General features: G+C 44.4%; 1 protein-coding gene across 4 annotated transcripts in view; it reads right to left on the bottom strand.

Annotated features, from left to right (window-relative positions):
- The window catches only part of LOC124472250 (DNA-binding protein SATB1), a 44,367-nt gene that overhangs the window by 3,015 nt on the left and 18,433 nt on the right, over positions 1 to 22,919 (bottom strand). For 3 of the 4 annotated variants that reach the window (XM_047027004.1, XM_047027029.1, XM_047027012.1), the window contains exons 6-13: positions 21,361 to 21,472; positions 20,358 to 20,435; positions 17,816 to 18,324; positions 15,744 to 15,956; positions 12,487 to 12,558; positions 12,032 to 12,187; positions 1,228 to 1,434; positions 1,032 to 1,070 (exon numbers count right to left, since the gene is read on the bottom strand). In XM_047027004.1, the coding sequence (XP_046882960.1) occupies positions 1,032 to 1,070; positions 1,228 to 1,434; positions 12,032 to 12,187; positions 12,487 to 12,558; positions 15,744 to 15,956; positions 17,816 to 18,324; positions 20,358 to 20,435; positions 21,361 to 21,472 (1,386 nt within the window). The remainder of the gene's footprint in view (positions 1 to 1,031; positions 1,071 to 1,227; positions 1,435 to 12,031; positions 12,188 to 12,486; positions 12,559 to 15,743; positions 15,957 to 17,815; positions 18,325 to 20,357; positions 20,436 to 21,360; positions 21,473 to 22,919) is intronic. The other variant, XM_047027020.1, reaches the window with a different exon arrangement.

Genomic DNA, 22,919 nt, shown 5'->3' with positions numbered 1-22,919 from the left:
CTTATCAGACTCTATTCAAATGCTATAGCAGACAGAGATAAACAAACTGTGTGTACAATTCACGTTGAGATGTCTGTCGATTGCAAAGCTGTGAGAATGCTATCGATGGCTCTGCTTTGCAGGCTGTATCCGTTAGAGTAAACACATGACACATTACTCCTAGAATGTCTCATTGTTTGGTTGGAGAGAGAGGTTGAGTGGGCAACCCGTGGTCCCTATTGACCGTACAAAACTGTGTATTTTTTTCTGAGTCACGGCCACTCGAATTGGGTGTTTCATAATGAAGTTTAGAAAACACAGCACTTTACAGATAGCTTATCAGGCAGCTGCACAGCTGTTTTTCAAAGATCTAATTTACAGTAATAAAAGTATACTAGGAGCTATATTAAGGGCAGGTTATCCAATGCACGCTCATATCTTTTTCTGTACTTCACTGTGTGTGAAACCTCTTTGAAAATTATTTTAATTGGAGTTAACTAATATGGTTTCATAGATTAAGTGAAAATGTGTGATATTGTTTATTTATTAGAAATTGAAAAAAGGACCAACTTTATGCATGATCAGTTTTGTTTCAGCACCGCTAAGACTAAATAGCTTATTTATTCATATTCCTATCAAACAACTTCAGTGTTTTTTAACCTTTAATGGAAGATGGAAAAATCATTATTTTCAATTGTTTTTTTTGTGCACAAAAATAACTGATCAACAACACTATTTTAAAGGGTGTGAGCCTTAGAGGTTTGGCACTCATTTGCTAAATGTCCTTTTAAAAAGGAAACCTATTAGATGAGTTGATGCTAACTTGACTTTGACTTGGTTTTCATTAAAAGTAGAAGCATGATCTATTATAATCTAAAACATGTAATTTAGGTTAAGGTTACAAACACAAAAAGGTAACAAACAGGTTAATTAGAAGGAATGAAAATAACTGTTTTTTTGTGTAACATGGAAAAATGATCTGTTAAATAAATATATGAAGGAATATTAAGTTGTTTTGTGCTTTAGTGTGTACAGGAACTTTTTTTCCTCACCTGCAATGGGTCTGTAGACATATACATCAGAGTTGGGGTCTGTGGGCAAACATTTCAGAGTTGGTATTCATGTGTGAGGATGGAACACACTGTGTCTGGGTGTTTACAGCCACGTGTATGTGTGTGTGTGTTTGTGTGTGTGTAAGAGAGAGAGAGCACACTGCACAGCTCAGCCTGTGTGTGGGGTCTGCCTCACCTGCATGGGGTCGGTGGACACGTGCATCATGTGGGGGGGCCTGTCTGTGTGGTGCTGCTGTCCTGCGCTGCTCTCCTGCTCGTAGATGGCATCCCGCTCGGCCTGGGCCAGACTCAGGAAGCGGCGGATCATGGACAAGTTCTCCCACAGTGTGCGGTTCTCTGGAGATGGGTCCTCCTTCCATCGAAGGAGCTCACATAGCCACCCCTGCGGAGGGCATCACACAAGGCACAAGAATGATGAGACATGGAGGGGTCATTGACTGTGTTTTGGTTGACCCTGCAGTATGAATGTGGGTCTTAAAGAATCTACCAAAAGGAGTCAGGTGGCTGAGCGGGTAGGGAATCGGGCTAGTAATCAGAAGGTTGCTCGTTCGATTCCCGGCCGTGCCAAATGACGTTGTGTCCTTGGGCAAGGCATTTCACCCTTCTTGCCTTGGGGGAATGTCCCTCTACTTACTGTAAGTCACTCCGGTTAAGAGTCTCTGCTAAATGACTTAATGTAAAAGTACAACAGAAATGGGATTATACAGCCAACCTTTGCTGGTTACAGTTTGGGCAAGTTTCATAAACAAATATTGGGAATATGGAAAGTCACAAGTACAAATGAACTGGATTCGAGCACACAGCTCTCACAGGAGGCGGTTTAAATAAATAACTAACATTTATCTTCCATGGTTAACACACTCCAGCAGAGGGCCATGAGAGATGAGGTTGTCGGCTCACAAAACGATACCCACTGTATTTGCTTCTTAGTTCCGCTACAGGTGGTTTCTATTTGTGCAGCTGACATGTACTGAGCACGAGACAGACTCGTACAGTAGTTTCCCGATGGATGAAGATTGTCTGTGACTCACACATCAAAGGCTATGTAAGCAATGTGTAGAGAAACAGCACTAAGGGGTGAGTCTGTCACTGTGAAGCCAGAACACCCGTCCCCTTACCACCAAAAATTAATTAACTCACAAGGGATCATAAATGGTTATTCTTCAGGGTAGACATGATTGGAGTAGGCAGTAAACAATTTGCCTTTGTTTTAGTTTAGGTATATGTCATGTGAACTGAAACTTCAGTTGCAGTCACAATCCCAAGAAAAGTGTTCAAAGTCAAGGCCTCCTAGATCACTGCTAGATATTTTCTTTCAATCTCACATCCTCCTCAATACTGAATGTAAGTAATTAACTGCCCTCCATTACCGTTGCGTATGTCAATGTGTACACAAAAAACTAAAAGTAACCTATGCATTTGGAAAGTACATTGGAGATTGGAGGGACAGACATAATGGGTTGAGGACTGTAGAGTTATCAGACTGTGTGTATGTGTGCACGTGTGCGCGCGTGTGTTGTTCAGCTGGTAGCCTGTCTTGGCAGGGTGACAGGGTGGTGTTGTAATCTCCCGGCCAGTGTGCGGCAGCACCTTTCATTTCCACAGGATTACAACGCAGTGTTCCACACGCACGCACACACACACACACACACACACACACAGGGCAGAGCCATGCTGCCACACTGCATGCAAGAGATAACTCAGCATTTCTGTTGTCCCCTGTTCCAACTCCTCCCCTAAGCCACATCAAACCCAGGAGGGTTTGTGGAGAAAGCTGGATGAGAGGGAAGACAGAGAGACAGAGAGAGAGACAGAGACAGAGAGAGACAGAGAGAGAGTGAGAGAGAAAGGGTCATAATGACTGCCTGCCCACCTTGTTCCTTTGCCACGTTTATTGTTGCGTTTTTAATTTGCATGCAGGAGGATTTGGACGGCAGCGCTCCGATTCTGGTGTCTGTGGTTTCAACCGATTCGCCAGTGAGGAACAGCCTCTCCCTCCTGCCTTTCCTCCTCCTCACCCACACGCCTCCAAGTCTCTACTCAAAGCCTAAGTAACACGCTACCACGGCACTGCCGCACAGTAATCCAACTCAAATACTCCCCAAACCAACAGGATTAAACCCAAAGTGCTAGAGCCAATCAAACAAAAGCTCAATGTGAACTCCATCCTAATGCTGGGAAGTCCTCAAAGAAATAAATGAGAAAAAAATGATACGCAAAGCGCAATGCATTTTCAATGTTCAAATTGCTCAACAAAAAAGTGGAAAAAATACGAAAAATCTCTATAATGTAAATTATATTTAAATTTACTTTCAAATAGTTTGAATTTTTTAAAAAAAAACACAGCCCAAAACTGAAGCTGAAAACACCCTTTCTGTCCCTGTCAAGGTAGATAGTTTGCGGTTTCCATGGTGCTTTAAAAGACCTTAGTTGTATTATTATTAAGCATCCTTCTTTTTTCGGTGTGAACTTATTTTGTGTGAAGGACGGTAGAGGAGAGTCGCCTAGCCATTCCATTTCAATACGACATTGATCGAACCTTCAGCGCAGATGTACATGCCTTGGGGTCAAAAGGTGCAGAATTATAAGGTAATAAAGTCTTCAGCGGTCCTCATGCAGTCTTGTAAAGCTCCCATTGTGTGGCCACGGTATAAATAGCAAGCAGGCGTTCTGATAAAAATATTTCACTCCTGACACAATGGGTGAATTCATGCGCGAGATTTACCCAACTATGCAGCGGCACACCGTGTGCGTGTGCTTGTGTGAGCGTGTGTGAGCGTGAGTGTGTGTGAGCGAGTGTGTGTGTGAGCGTGAGTGTGTGTGTGAGCGTGAGTGTGTGTGAGCGTGAGTGTGTGTGAGCGAGTGTGTGTGTGTAGCAGTCACAAGCTGCCAATGAGAGCATAGGCCTGGTCTGTCAGAGAACAGCATGGTATTCACCCCCCTCCCCCACCCCAAAATGGAGACACATTACTGCATTAATAAACAAGTGGCTCTGCTGTGAAACCCTGCATGGGAACGAGAGAGAGCCGAGAGAGGGAGGAGGGGGAGAGAGAGAGCCAGAGCGAGAGTGATAGAAAGAGAGGGAGGAGGGGGAGAGTGAGAGAGCCAGAGCAAAAGAGATAGAGAGAGAGGCCAGCTCGGCCTTCTCTGTCACACGGCATGGCCAACACCTTACTCTAATCTCATTTACTGGTTATCATCAGGTCCCATCAGCCTGACCTCACTCACCGCACCAAACAAGCCGACAGATGTCCATCAATTTGCTTTTCGCTTTTCCCCCCCCTCCCCGAGACAGGATTATAGCATGATAAAATCATGCAATGTTCTACCACGAAACAAAAGGTACTGTGTGTGTTTAAGATGTCACAGATTTAACCTTGTCCGAGACACACACCGACAAAAAAAAAGTTTTGAGGAAAACATTGGGAATGTTGTGGCTTACTAGAAGTTCATCAGCCAGACAAACATCTCTCATGTCCGAATGGGAGAAAGACAAGCAGGGGAGTGACAAAGCATTATTGTCTTTCCCTCCATAGACCTGGCAGCAGGCCAAAGCCGGCAGACAATGCTATGCAGATAAATGCAGCCGATAACACGGTATGTTCAAACCTGTTTCTCCTCCTGAGTGAGCATGCACGGGTGCGTGCCCTGCAAATGACGTGTGATGGGTCGTAAATACGGTACGCCGTGACGACCACGTCCATCTGCTGACTGGGGGAGAGAGACTTACAACATGCTTGCTTTGGGTAGACGTCCAGGCCTGAATCTCCCGCTATGATAAGCAAAGATTGACTGCTCGAAATGTACCCTGTTTTCAAAGCAGGAATTTGTAATATATTAATAGGGTAGCTTGAAAGACCCATTCAAGGTCATAGTTTTGGCATGGCGAGTGAAGAGAGAGAATGGGGAAATGGGTCAACCCTCCTATTTGAACTCCTAATCATCCCTGAGGGGAAACTTAAGATTCAGTTACATTTACTCAATGTTTATTTATTTATTGATTTCATTTATTTATTCTATGTATTTTTTCTCTTTACATATTAACCCTCTCATATGAGGACTTGGGTCAGACAGATTGGCCTAAATGCTCACATACTGTAGTGAGCTGAAGTTTAAATAGAGGGCAAAGCATCTCAAATTGGGTTATTATATTAGATATTAAACACACTATGCAATGATAAATGTTGCACAGTTCCTCACCATTTGAGAAGCATCATTAGATGTTGTAAAAACTGCCCTATTGCCTACCATTAAGTTTGGAGACAGCTGCTTGATTGGTTATGAGATCTCTTCTGTTGTCATGGTCAGCAGAAGATTGCTTCTCGTTTGAAAGGAACAAGGCAACCTGCTTCTCTGCTTTCCAAGTGGGACTTGGGAAGGCCTGATCAATGCATTTCAGAACTGGAGTGGGAATGGAATGATATCAAGGTCCCCAGCTGGGAAACCTATGATGTCAGTGTTGACGGAGTTAAAGGCTGTGACCTCACCAGTCACAATAACCCAGCTGACAAAGATAACAGACTGGCAGCTCATATGCACATGCTTGCAGGGCGAGGCATGATTATTCAGGAAATGGGGCTCTTTGTCAGCAATTACTCCCATAACAATGGTAACCAATTCGGTGTTACAATATGTCACAGTTGCTCAAATCATGAAGTTGTCCATGAGTGTTCTGAAACCCATAGATACTTGGGTGTAGAGAAGATTAAAAATACTTTGTATAATCCCAAATCATTTTGATTCAGTTATCAGTTACTAAATGTAACTACTAGGTTAACATTGTTGATGATGTATTACATATTTTGAAAGAGGCATTTTTTCCCTGTAATAATAGTCACGGCATAGCCTCAATACTCTTTAACACTAACACTTCTATAGAATGTGTATATACAATGGTCTTGCCATGAAACAATAGGAGTTAGGATGGTAAATACAACATAGATCAACAACAATGGGGAGGGGGGGGATGGAGAGGTTGAGAAAGTATGCAGATAAACAACAAACAGCTAATAGCACAAGAATTAGAAGCACATCCAGCTACTTCGAGAAGTGCGTTTCAGATTCCATCAATTATAAAAGCTTAATTGAGTTTTAATTCAAAGCTGAGGTTTAATTGCTAATATCAGAGCAGAATTAAACTGATAAATCATAACTGGTCTTATTAAATTATGGATTGAAATAACAGAGAACCTGCAAATTGTGCATGTCAGCCAAATCTGTATTCTTAATTGAATGGTCTGCCTTACCTGAAAGTAAACCTTAGGCCAATGTTTCCTACATTACATTCCAACTTTAGTGGAAAATGTTAAGGGGGCGAAAATATATGATTCATGAAAACAGAGAAATGAAATTATGAAGAAATTATAACTTTCTGAAAATATGAGATGATTAAAATAGGGGTTTTCAACCTGACCTATGGCACTGAAAGAGGATGCTCAAAGAGGTCAACAGATAACCAAATAGCATCAACAAAGACTGGTAAACAAAATCTTGGTACCAGGGAGTGTGTATGAGAGAGAAGAGGTAGAGACAGAGAGAGGTAGAGAGAGAAAGAAAGGTAGAAAGGCAGAGAGAGAGAGAGAGAGAGAGAGAGAGAGAGAGAGAGAGAAAGAGGGAGGGAGGGAGGAGTACTAGTAAGTACCAGCCTGATCACTTCAACGGGTCCTAATGTCCCCCTTACAGTCCCTCACTCTACACCTTACATGCACACACACACACACACACACACGCGATTACACTCTCGATTCAACACACTGCATCTGCCGGAGCTAGTGGCTATAGTTAAATTGAAATATTTCCCGGCGTGTGTCAGAAGCATGCAGAATGGTAATTATGACAGATCTGATTAGGCGGGCCGAGTCGAGCGGCTCCGGGCTGCAGGTGCGACCTTGTGCATTCCTGCGTGTGTAAATAAAATTAATTACAAGCGTGGGGGGCGCGCGGCGCGTGACATCGGCGCGCGCGGGGGACTCCCACGGGGGGCACCCTAATGGAATATTTTCCCCGAGTCTAATAATACAGTTGGTATTGACTTGAGGTAATTAGGGGGATCATTAAAGCGCTTTTCCCGGCGTATTTGCCTGCCTGATCAGATTAGCGAGAATGGGCCTCAGAACAAGCCCTGTGTGGTCTGTCAGAGGAGAGGAGACAGTGGGAGAGGGCTTGCAATCTACTTCACTTCTGAGCTGGAGAGTGGGTGGGGGCATGGAGGGTGAGGGCTACTCTGGGCTCTGATTGGGGACAGGGGAGTAGAGGTGGGTTAGAGAGTGAGAGGTAGGGGTAGAGAGTGAGAGGTGGGGGTAGAGAGTGAGAGGTGGGGTAGAGAGTGAGAGGTGGGTTAGAGAGTGAGAGGTGGGGGTAGAGAGTGAGAGGTGGGGTAGAGAGTGAGAGGTGGGGGTAGAGAGTGAGAGGTAGGGGTAGTGAGTGAGAGGTGGGGGTAGAGAGTGAGAGGTGGGGTAGAGAGTGAGAGGTGGGGGTAGAGAGTGAGAAGTGGGGTAGAGAGTGAGAGGTGGGGTAGAGAGTGAGAGGTAGGGGTAGAGAGTGAGAGGTGGGGGTAGAGAGTGAGAGGTGGGGTAGAGAGTGAGAGGTGGGGTAGAGAGTGAGAGGTGGGGGTAGAGAGTGAGAGGTGGGGTAGAGAGTGAGAGGTGGGGTAGAGAGTGAGAGGTAGGGGTAGAGAGTGAGAGGTGGGGGTAGAGAGTGAGAGGTGGGGGTAGAGAAGGAGAGTTAGGGGTAGAGAGTGAGATGTAGGGGTAGAGCAGGAGGAGGACAAAAGGAAGGGGGTAAGTCAGTGAGAGATAGTGACGGGGGAGGTGTGAGAGAGGTTGAGAGAGGGAGAAAGCAAGAGGTCAGGAGAGTGTAAGTGGGCATGCTCAGTGTGACTCTAGGGGGTTTCATGAATCAGGGGAGAGATGGCAGGAGGTAAGGAAAGAGGGTGGGGCTGGGATGCTGGTGGGGGGCATTCCTCTGTCCATTAAACAATAAGAGAAGGGCTCATTTCAGTGTGAGGAGGACTTTGTCGTTTGTAAGATCATTCGTTAAATTAATTATTCAGACATCTGGGTCTACAGTTCAAGGAATAGTGTCTTTAATAATGCAGCAAATCTGCACATCGTTTCCACGGCAACCTAATAACCATAAATAAATAAATCAATTAATAAACATGTGTGGGCTTTATTTCCCTTTTGGTACCCAGCTCTCATTAAATTTCAGGGGAAAGACAGACAGACACCTTAGTCTGTAAACGAACCGATAATAGTCGATATATTTGATAGATTTCCAGTGAAAGAAGAGAAGTTTAACTTTGATCTTAAAAACACTTTAGTTCTATCCTGACTATAATTTCTCTGTATCATCAGGATTTCTTTGGATTCAGAGACCCATGTTAAACAGACACGTTTAACAGACTAAACAGGAGTATACCTTTCACACAACTACTAAAACACCTTTCACTTACTGATGTGGGCTGTGTCCATGACAAAAAGTGAAGTTTTCACCCCCAGGTTTGGCCACAGCAACACCAGGTATTTGAAGGAGTTTTTTGTCACATTTAAAATACTTGGGATTAGGCTAAGACATCTGAGTGGGATGCAAAGCCATCAGGCTGTCCTCATTCAACACTGAAAAACAAGGCTTTCAACTAACCCAGGAAATGAATCATCCGAGAAGCAGGAAGGGGGAGGCTGTTAGAATGATCGTCCAGTAATTTCACCAGCGTCACCCACTCCTCCCCCTCCCTCTCACCCACCCCATCTTTTCCACTCTAGAATAGCAAGACACTCGGTGCCCCTACCGCAACCCCCCCACCCGAGAGGGTACCGTGCCAGGTGGGTGCAGGGTGACAGATGGCACACACCAGCCCCCCGACCCAACCCCCTCCCCGCTCTCCCTACTGCACCAGCCCCCCTGCCTGGCCCCCTGGTGGCACAGTGGCAGACCAGATCAGTGCCATTCTGTCTCATTAGAGCCTGGCTAATTAGCGTAGCCTCTTCCAGGGTAGAAGTAGGAGAGGGAGAGAGAGAGGCACACAAAGATAAAGAGAGAAAGAAAGAGAGAGAGAGAGAAAGGAGAGGGGGACGGGGGTGTTTGGTGGTGATTGGTTGTTCGCTGGTCATTCTAGAATCATGGGGCTACGAGCCCTGTGGTGAAGGGGCTCTCAGGGTGCTTGTTGCGTGACAGCAGGGACTCTGATTCCCACAATCACACTCAGGATGTGTCGGGCAACTCAGACACCAAGCTCCCTACAGCTAGCCTCCCTAATGCTAGCTTCTGCTATTTAGTGGCACAGCTAACCACCCTCAGTGTTAGCCTAGCCAACACAGCTAGCCTCCTTGTTAACTTAGCGACAAACAAAGAATGCTAGCTTCAAGCTGGTTTACACTAGTAACATTAACACTGGCTACCTAGAAGGCTAGCCTAACCTTCTCAAACCAAATGGGGAGTTTGCTAATGCTCAGTGATAGGCTACTTCTGCCAGCATTGTATCTTGTAGCCGACATCAACTGAACAAAGTTGTGTGCAGCCTGCAATTCTTTAAACTGAAACATTCAATTACTTCTATCTGAGAAGAATATGATAGTTCATAAATACATCTTTCCAAAAACAAACAAACACGACCAAATGATCGAAACAGGGTGTCTCACAGGCACAAAAGAAATATGTACAGGCTGTACATGAGCACGTCTATGTACAATATGACTGAATATCGTAGTTTACATTGACTTAGTGCAACCAGTCACAGTAAAGAGGGTTCTGAAAAGCTACAGTGAATATGAGAGAGAGCTACCAGTTAAAAGCTGGCAGGGGCCTGCTGTGGTTACGAGCCCTGAGAGGGGATGGGATGGCTTGCATCCAAATCTCACCCTAACCCCCCCCCCACACACACACACACTCACACACACCCACACAGTCACAAACACAAGCACAGACTCTTTCTAATCTCCTCCCTTTATCTCATCCCATCCCTTTCCTCTTGCTCATCTGTCTCTCGCAGGGCAGTCTCACTCAAGGAAGACAATCACACACCCACACAGAGACACAAACACACGGAAACAATCTCTCCTACAACCCCTCCCCCAACACCCTGCCCCCACCCTATACCAGCTCTACCAGGGTGCCTCTATACATGTATGTAACCTCTGACAATTACAGTGATACAGTGGGCAGAGGGATGGCACACCACGCCAATGAGGCACGCATGCGCCAATTTCAGAGATGAGGCCTCTCTTCCTCCCCCATTCCTGCTGAACCCCATATGGGCAAGCTGCCAACCTGAACCTCCATGCACCCATCCCTCACTACCCATCCCCCTTGCTCCTTCAACCCCCCAAACCCAGCACCAGCAGGCCCTGTCTGGGTTACAGCCCAACCTAGGCCTGGGTGTCTGGTATGGATCTCGGGTCTCCTGTTCTGGGGGTCTGGTGTTGAACAGCTACTTCCCCTGGTGGTGGTGAGGGCAGTGTGGGCCGGGAGGGGGTACCAGCTGCCCGGGGAGCGCCCATTACGAGATGGAGCCAGAGATAAGTGCTCTCCCAGGCCCCCTTTCACAGGCATAATTAGCGCACTTCTTATCTGCTGCTCAATTCACATTCACACCCGCCCGCAATGAATGAAGCAGGGACGAGAGAGAAGAGAGAGAGAGAGAGAGAGAGAGAGAGAGAGAGAGAGAGAGAGAGAGAGAGAGAGAGAGAGAGAGAGAGGGGGGGGGGGGGATGGAAACTATAGAGGCAAGAGGCACAGTGGAAACCTGTTCCCAGACAAATGATCATTTGAGAAGAGACAGTTGTGATTTAATGCTATGTTTTGTCTTTGTACCCTCCCCCTCTCTCCCTCCGTACTTCTAAAAAGTCTTTGAACTCTCGAACAAAAACAGTGGTTTGTGCATCAAACTGCAATTTGGTAAAACAAAGGTATCTGGAACTATAATCATCCTAATCAGCAAAAAAAAAAAAAAACTTACACAGATATTTGCAGATAATTTGATTCTTTCTAATCTATTTTCTTTTTCATCAAATACAATTGTGAGAAATGTCCTACTGTGCTACTTCAGATATATGCAACCTTTAATAATAAAGCTTTGCTCCGCATTTCTTTAATTACTTTTAATAAGTATTCAACTGATGGTAATTTTTTTGCGAACACAAGCTGGTAGTGCTCAATGAGTGGGTTGTTCACCAAGAAGATAACAGGGAAGCGCATCGAGTTGAGAGTAATTCAGAGCACTGCTAACATAAACAGATTTGTTTTGTGTTGAAACACTACCTGCTGTTCTCTGCAACCCACAATAAAGCAGCCATACAGTATGTTGTTATAGCAATAAATCACCTCTATGGCGTTATAGAGGAGGGTTGTGTAATGTGCCTCAGTCATAATCCCTGGTTACTGGTGGACGCAATTGTTTTCATGGAGTCTACGCTATACATTCAGGTTTAGTTTGAGGATTGTTTTGTTTTGCTTATTTGCCTTACAAGGAAAGAGCCAACTGTCTCACTGTCTCAATAACAAGTTCAGACGTGAATTGAAACCTACAGTAAAGTATTGGTCACAAGGGCATTCAAAGATAAAGTGAGTGTTTAGCACGTTGGGGCCTCTCGGAATGACACCAGCATCGATAGACCCATTTGAAAAAAATATCTGAAGTTATGCTCCTTTCTAAAATGTCTTAGCTATTAAAGGCGTACTGTAAGTATGAAAGTTTGTACATTTTGTATTCATACTATACCACATTTGTGTTTACATTATGTCACCCTGGCTATACAGTACAGACACAAGAATCCTGCTTTTGAGTTTCATTCCATGTGCTGCTGCTTTAGTTTCAGCTCATTCATAGGCACATTTTTAGTTTTGATATATATCTTCTCTATTCTTTTTGTGAACAGAGGCTTTTCTGCCTCATAGGACAGGTAACAAAACAGAACAGGTTTTTAAGAGTACATTTGTGTCTAAACCAAACCTTTTAGGAGGTCAACTGAAACGTTGCATACCTGACTCTTGGAGGCAGCCACCTTGGCAAACAAGGCTTGGGACACTTTAGCCCTCTTCATCTCCTGCTGGATCTCATCGTAGATGGAGGAGTTGATGTTGAGGATGCAGCTCTCTGTCTTGCCGTTCCATTCGCTTGGAAGGGGTGAGGGCTTCACCTGGGAAACAAGATGGGTTGCAGCTTAGCACCTGTAGGTCTCTTTACTGTGTGACAATAACCGGAATGCGTGTCATGTGTCAGTGTCACATGTTGGTCAAGTTTAACTGCATGTTGATCTGAATCAGCCAAGTGACTTATATAGACACTCTCCACATATACAGTAACGTGGGCCTTCGCACAACAAAAAACTATGAGAGGGATCTGTACAGTTTCAAGCATGATGCTACTGTAGGCTATCGTGTACGCTAGGGTGGCAGTGGGATTGTAAAGAGATAGCAGAGAGGATTGTTTGCTCACAGGAGAGATGCCCACTGGGATTCTGGGGTTCCAGTCCTCCTGTCTGACGTTGTTACAGTCTTCTCTCCTGGGCTGAGGGCGACAACGGAGGTTTGTTTGTTCAGACTTATGGGGACAAAAGGGATTCAGCTGAACACACATGCACAGAAGTGTACAGACATGTGGACAGTCACGTACCGTACACAAATGCAACTACGCGTACACAAATGCAACTGCACGGACACAGATACAGGAAAAAAACACACATCACAGTGACTTTTTTTTGCCTCAATATGAGCTCTTACAAATACAGCCCAGATTCAAATCACCCCACAGATAAAAGTCTAAAGTTTAAATCATCCTATATATTAAGTATACTGTTCAAATCACCCCATAAAGGCTACTGTTCAAATCACCCCATAGATATAAAGTTTACTGTTAAACCCAAGGCCATAAATTAACAGCAACAAATGCAAGAAACATTTTACGGATCAGCAGACCAATTAAGTCTCGCTATATTCCTCAACTTTCTTTAGGTGTGCTTGACTTCAATTTATGGCTGCATGAAATGTAACTAAATGAATCTACTGCAGCCAACATGAAGGCCCTGGGGGAATAAACATTGTTACTTACTTTATATTATATAATACACACAGTAAATGCGTATAAAAATGTTAGCTCAGACATTCCTCAGTGGTGATATGCATTTCCAAAGTTAAACTTTACATAACAGGGTTTCTGTAAATTGGGAAATACCCTGCTCTCCTCACACATGCAAAAATATTATATTGCTGAGGTCCAAATAGTTATTGCTATTTTGACACCATGGACTCTGCTCTGGAACACAAAGGCCAATTAAAAAGTCTTACGTAACATGCAGTTATGTTTGGTCTCTATGTATTGCTCACTCGCTGACAAATTATATGAGATTTGTATTGATTGATGATGTATGTTTGTCTAAATATTGTAATATTTGTGGATATATTCTTAATGCGTCTGGATGGTTTCAGACTAGTTATGTCTCTCTCTTTCTCGACTCTGTCTTTTCAGTCTCTTAGCCACATAATTTGTGCCCTCATGTCCAAAATGCACCTTTCGATTTAACATATTTTCCCCGCAATTGATTCAATAGCATCTAATTAAGCAGTACTTTGACCATTCTTGCTCTAATCTATGTCTTTGCACAGGGTGTTAAGTAATGTTAGAGATGGTCAGGTAATTAAGATTTTTGTATTTTCTTCATATTTATACACTTTTCAGTTCACAGCTCCCCTTCAGGCCACATGAACTTAATTTTTAATGTATTTATTTTTATTTTTAACTACAGTCGGAGGTGGGACACTGTGTCAAACTAATTGTTAGGGCTGGGACGTGCAAGAACTGGCGCTGGCTGTCAAGCCACCCATCAGGGCATGCGAGAAACATACCTCCGCATCTGTTTTTATGAGCGCTATAAAGTCCTCTCTGTCTCTCCTGAATTGCCACCCTGCTTGATTTATGCGGCCAAAATTACATTGCGTCTGACTCAATCTGGCATATGGCCAGGGCTATTCCTTCTACCTGCTATAAGCACTGATCTAGATAGCTAATAAGGACAGGATAATATGTTATACAGGTGAGTACACAGTGGATGCTAGCCAGCAATCTAATAGGCAGGCTTGTGTATGACCAGAGGACTAGAAAAGAAACCATGATGTGGTGTCTAAAAAATATATTTATGGTGGTATCTATAAATGTATATTCTTTTTTTAGATACCACCGCATCATTAGCCTCTTTTCTAGTGACAAAACGTTCTCTTTTTTGTATACATTATTTAAATAAATATTATTGGCCTTCATCTTATTTTTTTTATTTAAATATTGCTTTCATGAATTTGAAGAGGAAATGATAATAAATGGCAAAGTTGATGTAAATTGCATTATAGGTATCAACGTGATGTTTGGCCTATAATTTAATACATAATATATGTTGCATTAACGTTTTTCCAAGAAGATTTAAATGAGCTTGAATTAATTCAGGAAAATTATCAAAAAAGGTATGCCTCATATTTACAGCTCAATGTATCATTCAACTTTTGTCATTCAAAGCTGTTCAATGTGTCCTTGTAAAAAGGTCCTCCCACTTTCAACTATTAAAACTCTCTTCGCTTCCCCTCTCTCTCTCACACTATCTGTCTATCAGTGCCTGCCTCGTTCTAAGCTTAGTCCATGTGAGAGGGCTTTGATTGTGGGGATGAGCGCTGAACTGCAAAGTGGCCTTCCCTCTGACTAACCAACAAACTTCTCAAATCATCCCAACACTCCCTTCCTGTTTCAATAGAATATCAGCTTCTGTGTTTGGGCATGGGTAAGCACACAGGGGTACTCTCGCACTCTCTTGATCTCTCTGCCTCCCCATCTCCTCCTCTCTCTCTCTTTGACTTTCTCTTACCCCTGCTCTTTCTGTCATTTCAACACTCTCTTTCTTTCTCTCCTAAATAAAAGCCCCATCTTCAGTTGAGGCTGGACAGAGGAGGTCTTTGTTTGTCCCTTCTATTCCCAGACACACTCCACCGCACTTCAATTGGGCCTAAGTAGGAAAAGTTGCCACGCACCTTGAAAATAAAAACCCTTTTATTGGTGTGGGTTAGAGGGTAGCGGTCAAGGCGGTTAGACAAAGTGAATGAGGGACAGACTGGCAGACAGACTAAGGCATGATCCCCCACAGAGCTCGTCATTTCTGAGCGAGTCCTATTTTTAGGAGTCAGGCAGAGGTAGAGGTGCCTAATGTGTGATAAAAGGTCAAAATTTGCACGTAAAATTAGCTCCCATCTGGGGGGCTGACTCACCTGTTTGGGTATGGGAAAGTGTGTTTACGTGTATGCCAGTATGCAAGCGTGTCTTTAAAAGTTCACTAAAAGTGTACACCAAGCAATCGATTTGAATAAAATGTTGGGGCACAAAATAACATGGACAAGCTCACTTGAACTGCTCATGACATATCTGAGTTGTACAACAACACAAGTGGTAAGCACATTAACATGTCACAATAAGGCTTCTGCGAGGCAGTACATAGACCATCAGATTCATTTGCCAGGTTGGAGAATTAAACGAAGCGTTGCTAATTGACATTCCTACGCACAACTTCCTCGACGACCTCGCAAACTCCCAACTCTGCACAAGGACCTGGAAAAGCGTCTCGTGGACGGCCCTCGAGTGTGCACGGTGTGTGTGTGTGCACGTGTGTGTGTGTGTGCGCACGTGTGAGCCACAGCTGCGCGCTCTCCCGTGTGTGGTACCTGTACGGGCCGACTGGGCGGGGTACTGATGAGCGGGGCGGGGCCCATGGCGGACGCGGCGGTCAAGCTCCTCTCCCTCTCGTCCTGGTAGATGCGGTCCCGCTCCACCTCCGGCAGCTGCAGGAAGTTCTGCATGGCCCGCAGGTTGACCAGCAGTGACTGGGACGCCGTCTTAGGGTCCTCCTCCTTCCGCAGGATCTCTGACAGCAGGCCCTGATGGAGTGGGGGGGGGGGGGGGGGGGAGGGGGGATGTGAACATAAACAAAGGGAGAGAGAAATACCACATTTAGTTATTTGACTCAATAACAGAACCTGAAGGACATCATTACATACTATAGTCAACTTTACTGTGCAAACGTCAAAGAGGACGTTCAATGTTATATAACCATGATTGCTGAGCATGTTGCATATGTTTGAAATATGGACGTCCATCTTCTAGTTCCACACACGTCCGATCCATTTCCAAAGTATTCCCATTTCAGTGTTCCTTAGTTCTGCACACCATTTGCTTATTGAGCGTCACCCAACATACAGTAGCAATCAGTGTACCCTCTGTTGCTTTTCAATAGCAGTGAATTCCATCATTATGTGGGGTTCACTTTGGTGACTGCACTGACTGGATTGTGGGGAATGTGTGATTGAGGCTTTTCATCGGGTGTTGGACGCACACTGTGAAACCCATCATCTGCCTCTTTTCTATCAATAGGTGTGATTTGGCTTTAAATGAGAATAACATGACAACACTCTAGCACTCCTGCTGAAGAGTTACCGTCCTTTGGGTATAAGTGGCAGAGTGAACAACCACTAAATGGCGTGCACAATTTAACGACAGTTACTACATTTTTTAGAACTGGGGAGTTAATGGTACTGTGTCTGTTTGAATAGGTAAAGCTAACAGCATGCATGCTCCGATACAGACAAGAAATCGGAGGATAAAAAATGCTTGCAGACCAAGGGAGAGAGAGCGCATATCACCAGAGCACGGATGATAGCGCAAAAGATAGGGCCTGTGTATGCATGCATACATTTCTGTCTGTGTGTATGGTTTGTGTATCCATACAGGCCAGAATGGGAGCGTGTCTTCATGTGTGCGCGTTTATCGTCCCTAGCCATCATCCCTTTCTATCTCCCTAGTCAATCTGCTGCCTCTCCAAAAGCAGGCCACAAAGGAGGCCCGCGCCTTCTCTCCGCACCTCCCCCCCCCCCCCCCCCCCCCCATCCTGACGCCAGCCCCTTCGTGTCACCGCACGCCCCACCTTTTATTAACACGCTTCGACAAGCAGGGGAAAACGCACAATAAATAATAAAAGGCAGTCTCTCCGACGGCACATCTCTAAATCCTCATATCAACCAGATAAGGGTGCGATTGAGGGGGATTTGCACATTTTCACAAAAACACCACTGGCTAAGGCTATATACACTGTACTGTTTTGGGGTGGGGGGGGAGGGGGGGGAACATGCACCTCTTCCAGTGGATCCTTATCTCAATTTTTTACTTTCGACTTCAAAGCGGCAGAGGCGTAATGAGGTTTGCCGTCACCACCCCCTCGAAAATATGCAGAACGTCTTTAAAGAGACGTTATCTGGAAGCAGGGCCCTCGCCCTTAAAGTGAATTAAATCATGTTTTGGCAGAGGGGCGAGCTTCTTGGCGGACACTGGAGGGGTTAACATGCACCGTTTGGATGATTTGGGAATGTTTGGACCAAACTCACACTTAGTGTGACAAATGTTGATCAGTGTGCTTAAGGGTAAGGCAGCAGGCATTAGGAATGTGCATTTTCCTGCTTTTTAAGTTAAGATGCTAAAAGCGTAAAGCAGAGTGGTAAATTGTTGAACAGATTGTCTAAGTCAAAGTAAGTCCAGCAGGCCTACAATAAAAAAAAGTCCATAGTCCTTTAACAAAGTGAGGTCTGAACTCAGCTAATTGTTTGGATGATTTCAGGTTTGTCTTTCACACAGTTTATATCAAATGGAATTGAATATTAACTGGTAAGCTATAACTCATTATGAATGGACTTGTAAATACATTAGGTGCTGTGCGACATGTTACAAATGTGCTTTTCTCCCTCACCTGTGTCCGGTTGAAGGCCACGCGAGCAAAGACAGCCTGCGAGATGCCGGCCCTCTTCAGCTCGTCCCTCACCCACTGATAGATTTCAGAGGAGACTTCTGTGCTGGAGGCCACCTGGGGCTCCAGGGGCTTGGTCAGAGCACTGCGGTTCACCGGCGGGTGGTTGAGGTACTGCTGCGACAGCGACTGCTGCGCCAGCAGACGGTTAACGGCGTACTGCTGGTTGAGGATCTGTGCCATCACAAGCTGCTGGTTCACCAGCTGAGGGCTGATGGGCGTGGAGACCAGGCCTGGGTGGTGCAGGCCCGGGTGCTGGGGCTGCCGCCCCCCTCCCTGGCCCCCGCTGTGGGGGGGTGGCGGAGGAGGGAGTGGGGGCACGGGGGAGGAGGGTGGCTGTTCGGCGGTGCTGCCTGGAATAGGCTGCTGGGAGAAGGTCAGGTGGCTGTGATTGTGGTTGTGGTTGTGATTAGACCCAGGTGGGGATAGGTCCGAGAGGCTGTCCATTTCGGCTGGATGTTGGCAGGGGGGAGGAGGAAGAACAAGGGGGCGGCAAGGACAGAAAGATGGAGGGAGGAGAGAGATGAGAAATGCAGGGAGAAAGAGGGAGATGGATGAAGATAAAACAAAGGAAAAAGAATAGACGGTGTGAATAGGAACAAATTATTGTTCAAACCTGTTTGACAGTTTACCAAGCCAATCTATTGCTCGTTCACTAGCCACATTAAATAGTCTAAACAACATTCTTGGACGTTTATGGTCTGCAAACTTGATAAAGTTCTTTAGAAGTGCATATCATCAGGCAAAACCTCCCCCCTCACCACTACTGAGATAACTGGTGTCCTTCTGTTTGGTGTCAGACCTGGCTGTCCAGACACTTTCATAACCTCCCTGATGGAGGCCGAGGATGAAGGCCCTTTTGTGTGACCTGAAACTTCCCACAGCTAGGGCAGCTCTAGAAATTAGTTCATGTCGGTCGCCCAATCATGTGAGCACTAGAAACAAGCCTGGAGTGTCTAACCAAGGTTTGCATGAGAAGAAGTGAGTGTGTGGGTGTTTGTGTGTATATGTAGACCTGTGCCTGATAATCTTGAATCGTTCTTTCAGACCAAATTCTAAAACAAGGTACACCATCTAACCAATATGACATTTTTGGGGGACTGTCTGGAGGGGTAAAAAAGACAAGGCAGTGTATGGCAGAAGGGAAAAACTGCAGTTTGGACCTTTGGGGAAAATGAATGCATTGCATCGCAGTATTTTGGTACTATTTGTGGCAAAAGGGGTTGTTGATGTTTACTCAGAGTTCAAAGTTCTGAGTTTCTAAGAGTTCCAAGTGCAATTACATTCACATGCACTCAACCAAGAGACTGCTGTCTTAAAGAAATAACAACATTTACAGTCAAAATTGTACAGTGTGCACAGCCTCCACAAAAAAGAGATTCAGAAAAGCACAAATTGGTGTTAACAGGGAAGAATCTCCAAAGAGCTGAATATTTCAGCACCAGATAAAAGATTAAATACTGCACATGGAATTCCTCCAAAAATACCCACAATAATCTGAGTATAGCCGTGTTTCTTAACTGTCTCTGAACACAAACCCCTTGAACAAGTGTGCTCTATTCAGTATTTGTTGAAACAAATGATTAAAAAAAAGAAAAAAGAAGAAAAAAACGTGGTAATAATCACATCTCTCCCATAATCCCCGGCATTCCCTGGTTTGACGCTATGGTGTGTCTCTACTTCCTTGTGTGTGTGCGTGTGCGCATAGTCATGCGCACACACACATACACAAGCTGCTGGGGGGCACGCTCACAAACACACACAGCATTTCCATGCAAATTGAAAAAAGGGGGTGACAGAAAAGCACGACATGCCCTGGAGAAAAGACAGCCACAGAAGCGGGAGTCCTTGTGTGGAATACAGCCACAAAAGATCCCTGGATTAAACACACAATGGGAATGGGGATGTGGGCTGAGGCAAAGTGAGAAAGGGAAAGAGCGAGAGAGAGGCATCAAAACAGGCCTCTCTCTGTTCTGTGTCAAATACAGGTGCCGATTACTGCACTAGTACTTCATAAGGAGGGGTCAAATTTGCTAGGTTTCATAAGGACCTAAACTTATCTAGCTGTTGGTTTTAAAATAAAATGTATTCAACCCATTGCAATGTAGGTTTCCTATTGGATTTTTTTTCTTTATCACCCCAAGACATGACGGATTACCTATATCTTCAATGAACGTGATTAAATATGTACTCTTAGATGATGTGAAACACAAAGGATAGACCATGGTTTATCAGCTCTTAAGGCTGGCATTTTCCCAATTCTCCCTTTGCCATCACTGGCATTTGTGAACATGCATGGCGAGCAGCCTCTCTTCATCAATATTAAGGTTGAAAGTGTCACCGCAGGCAATGAGCAGTCACCTGTGGGGTGATTTGGGGGGGGGATCGAGTCTGGAGCAGGGTGGCATGGTATATTGTGTGTGTGTTTGTGTGTGTTTGTGTGTGTGTGTGCCCACGGACGGTCAGGCAGAGCCACGGGACGTACCTAGTGTGTTGGCACGCGGGCTGTCATGGAGGACACACGTCCCCAGGTAGCCCTCTAGCTGGGAAGGTTGGCGCATGCCTGCGCGGGCACACACAGAGGGCACACACACACAGATAGGAGAAGACAAACATGGCACATGGAAAGACAGGGTTAAGGCTCGTGAGATGTGCTTGTAAAGGATAAGAGAGGGGAGGACCAGTGTTAGACTAGGGCTGATTCAAGCACAGGAGAGGCCATGGTACCCTCCATATACCACAGAAATTTAAATAGCACTTTTTCAAACAAGTGACTTGTGTCCTAAAATTGGATTTACAACATACAGAGAGATAGTAAAACCGGGGGAAAAAGTTGCACGTAGGTGCAAATTTATGGTGTGAGTAGTGTGTTATCTTACAGAAAAAGTAAGAGAGAGTGAGAAAAAAGTGAGAAAATATTAAAAATGTCCTCATATTATATCTTGACTGATCAGAGTGGGCACTAGCTTCTTAGGATGGTGGGGTTTGTGGTACAGATGATTAAAGCTGATGTTTTAACAATTTCATTACTGCTGCATAATTCATTCACCATTTCTTGCCTTTATCAAAACAAACATCAGACTTGTGTCTGCAAATATGTGACAGTATCTGAATTATGGGAACCCTAGTTTACAGAAGAGTTAGTAAGTTATGATGATACAAAGGGTGCCTTGTTACAGAAAGTTAACTTTTTTATTGGATTTCTAACTTGATGAAAGCAGGAGAATTGCCATCTTATATATGGTAACCTAAACAAAAGTATAGCCAAGGGCCTTAAAATGGCCTTAGAATGTACCAAAAAAGCAAACTATGAATGTGTACATAAGCTGGGAAATGTGTCATCCATAGATGATGAGATAAATATACATTTACTGCAACAAGGAGCCAAAAAAAACCATGGTGGGGTGAAGTGTATTGGAATGTTGATTAGGTGGGTGTGATGAGACAAAGTGTGAGCGTAACATTTTGCGCCCCTCCGTTTTGCTTACCCATCATATCTTTTGTCTTCTTGAAATGTTTATACCAGCGCCCAAATTCCTGACACTTTGCCGCCGACACATTTGCATAGTAAGTGCTGTTCACAATGGAGGAAATCATACTCTGAAAGAGAGATTCATAAAGACAGAGAAAGAGAGATAGAAAGGATGGAGAGAGAGAGAGAGAGAGAGAGAGATAGAGAGAGAGAGAGAGAGAGAGAGAGAGAGGGGGAAAGAGAGAAAGCCTTCAGGATCCACAATCTGGAATATACGGACATACATCAAATCTTGTGAAACATGCACTAACACTCGGTATTGTGAAAATGAATAAAACATTTCTAGCAAAAAATCGTTTAAAGTAAGTCATGCACAAATCTGGTCTTGACTTCCGACTGTGAAATGCAAACAAAAATACTGAAATTGTAAACAGGCCTATCCCTTTATAACAAATGCCACCAAGAAGAATAGAACTGTTTTTAAAAGCACGCAAATTGTAATATTGAATTAATTAACTGTTGTTAAATATCAACAAGTGAAAGTCTGGCTGTTTTATATTGTATAACAATATGTTGATAGATACAACTTCAACCGTTATAGAAGCTTGCTCTCTCTTATGTATGTGCTCTTGCCTTCTAACAACTTGCTTTAATATTTCTATATTCCTTTACAATGCACTTCATAAAAATAAAAAAGGCGCGATTTCCTTTTCATTAAAATGAATGTTTTAACACCTTACTGGCTTCCAGGGCGAAGGGCTGTTTTGATTTTTATAAATATTCAAAGGATGAAAACCATCTGTTTTCAAATTACAGGTATGCCGTGTTTATCATTTCTTTAATATGAGCACTTGGGGACTGGAGGAACCTTCTGGCACAACAGCTCTTCCTGCCAGCATCGCACAGTGCCGAATGCAGCCCCGTCTTCTCCTTAGCACAGACACTTGGGGAGTATAAGACGGGAAGCAGTGAATGCCACAGTAGACCAGAACACTGAACTCCTGACCCCAAAATACAACACGTAGGAGTCTCCTATTACAGCACCGCCAAGAAAACGGTAAGTAATACACTTACAGTTGTATTACAGTGTATTACTTTCCAAGTAATACACTTTTACCTTCCAAAAACGGTATCAGTTTTCCAACAGTCAAATGACTATTTCTTGGAAAGTTTCATGCAAGTATCCAGGATAATGAGCGTAATGAACATTCCTTTTCAAACTTAGCGTGTTTTATTTACAGTATGTGGGCTAGGCAGAGCTCACCCGAGGCACAGCCTTGGCTCCTTTGCCATCTTTGACACAGATGTTCTAATAAACGCACCTCATTAATCAGCCCTCTCCCTCAATACATCACTCCTCCTCTCACAGGGGGATGGGTGTGCGCATTTGTGTGTGTGTGTCTGTATGTGTGTGTGTGTGGTTGCCTCGGTGGTTTGAATCCTCGCACAAAACACACGGCACATCCACACATAGGCACCCACACAGGTCCACAAACACACATGCGCACACACACACCAAATCAGGCAGATAACCAGCTCTGCCGTCATCGTCACACCCGTGGGCCCTCTGCCAGC

Source organism: Hypomesus transpacificus, chromosome 2 (assembly GCF_021917145.1).
Source record: "Hypomesus transpacificus isolate Combined female chromosome 2, fHypTra1, whole genome shotgun sequence".
Lineage (NCBI taxonomy): Eukaryota > Metazoa > Chordata > Actinopteri > Osmeriformes > Osmeridae > Hypomesus > Hypomesus transpacificus.
The sequence above is the reverse complement of the archived record's forward strand: the minus strand, read 5'-3'. Positions and strand labels throughout refer to the sequence as shown.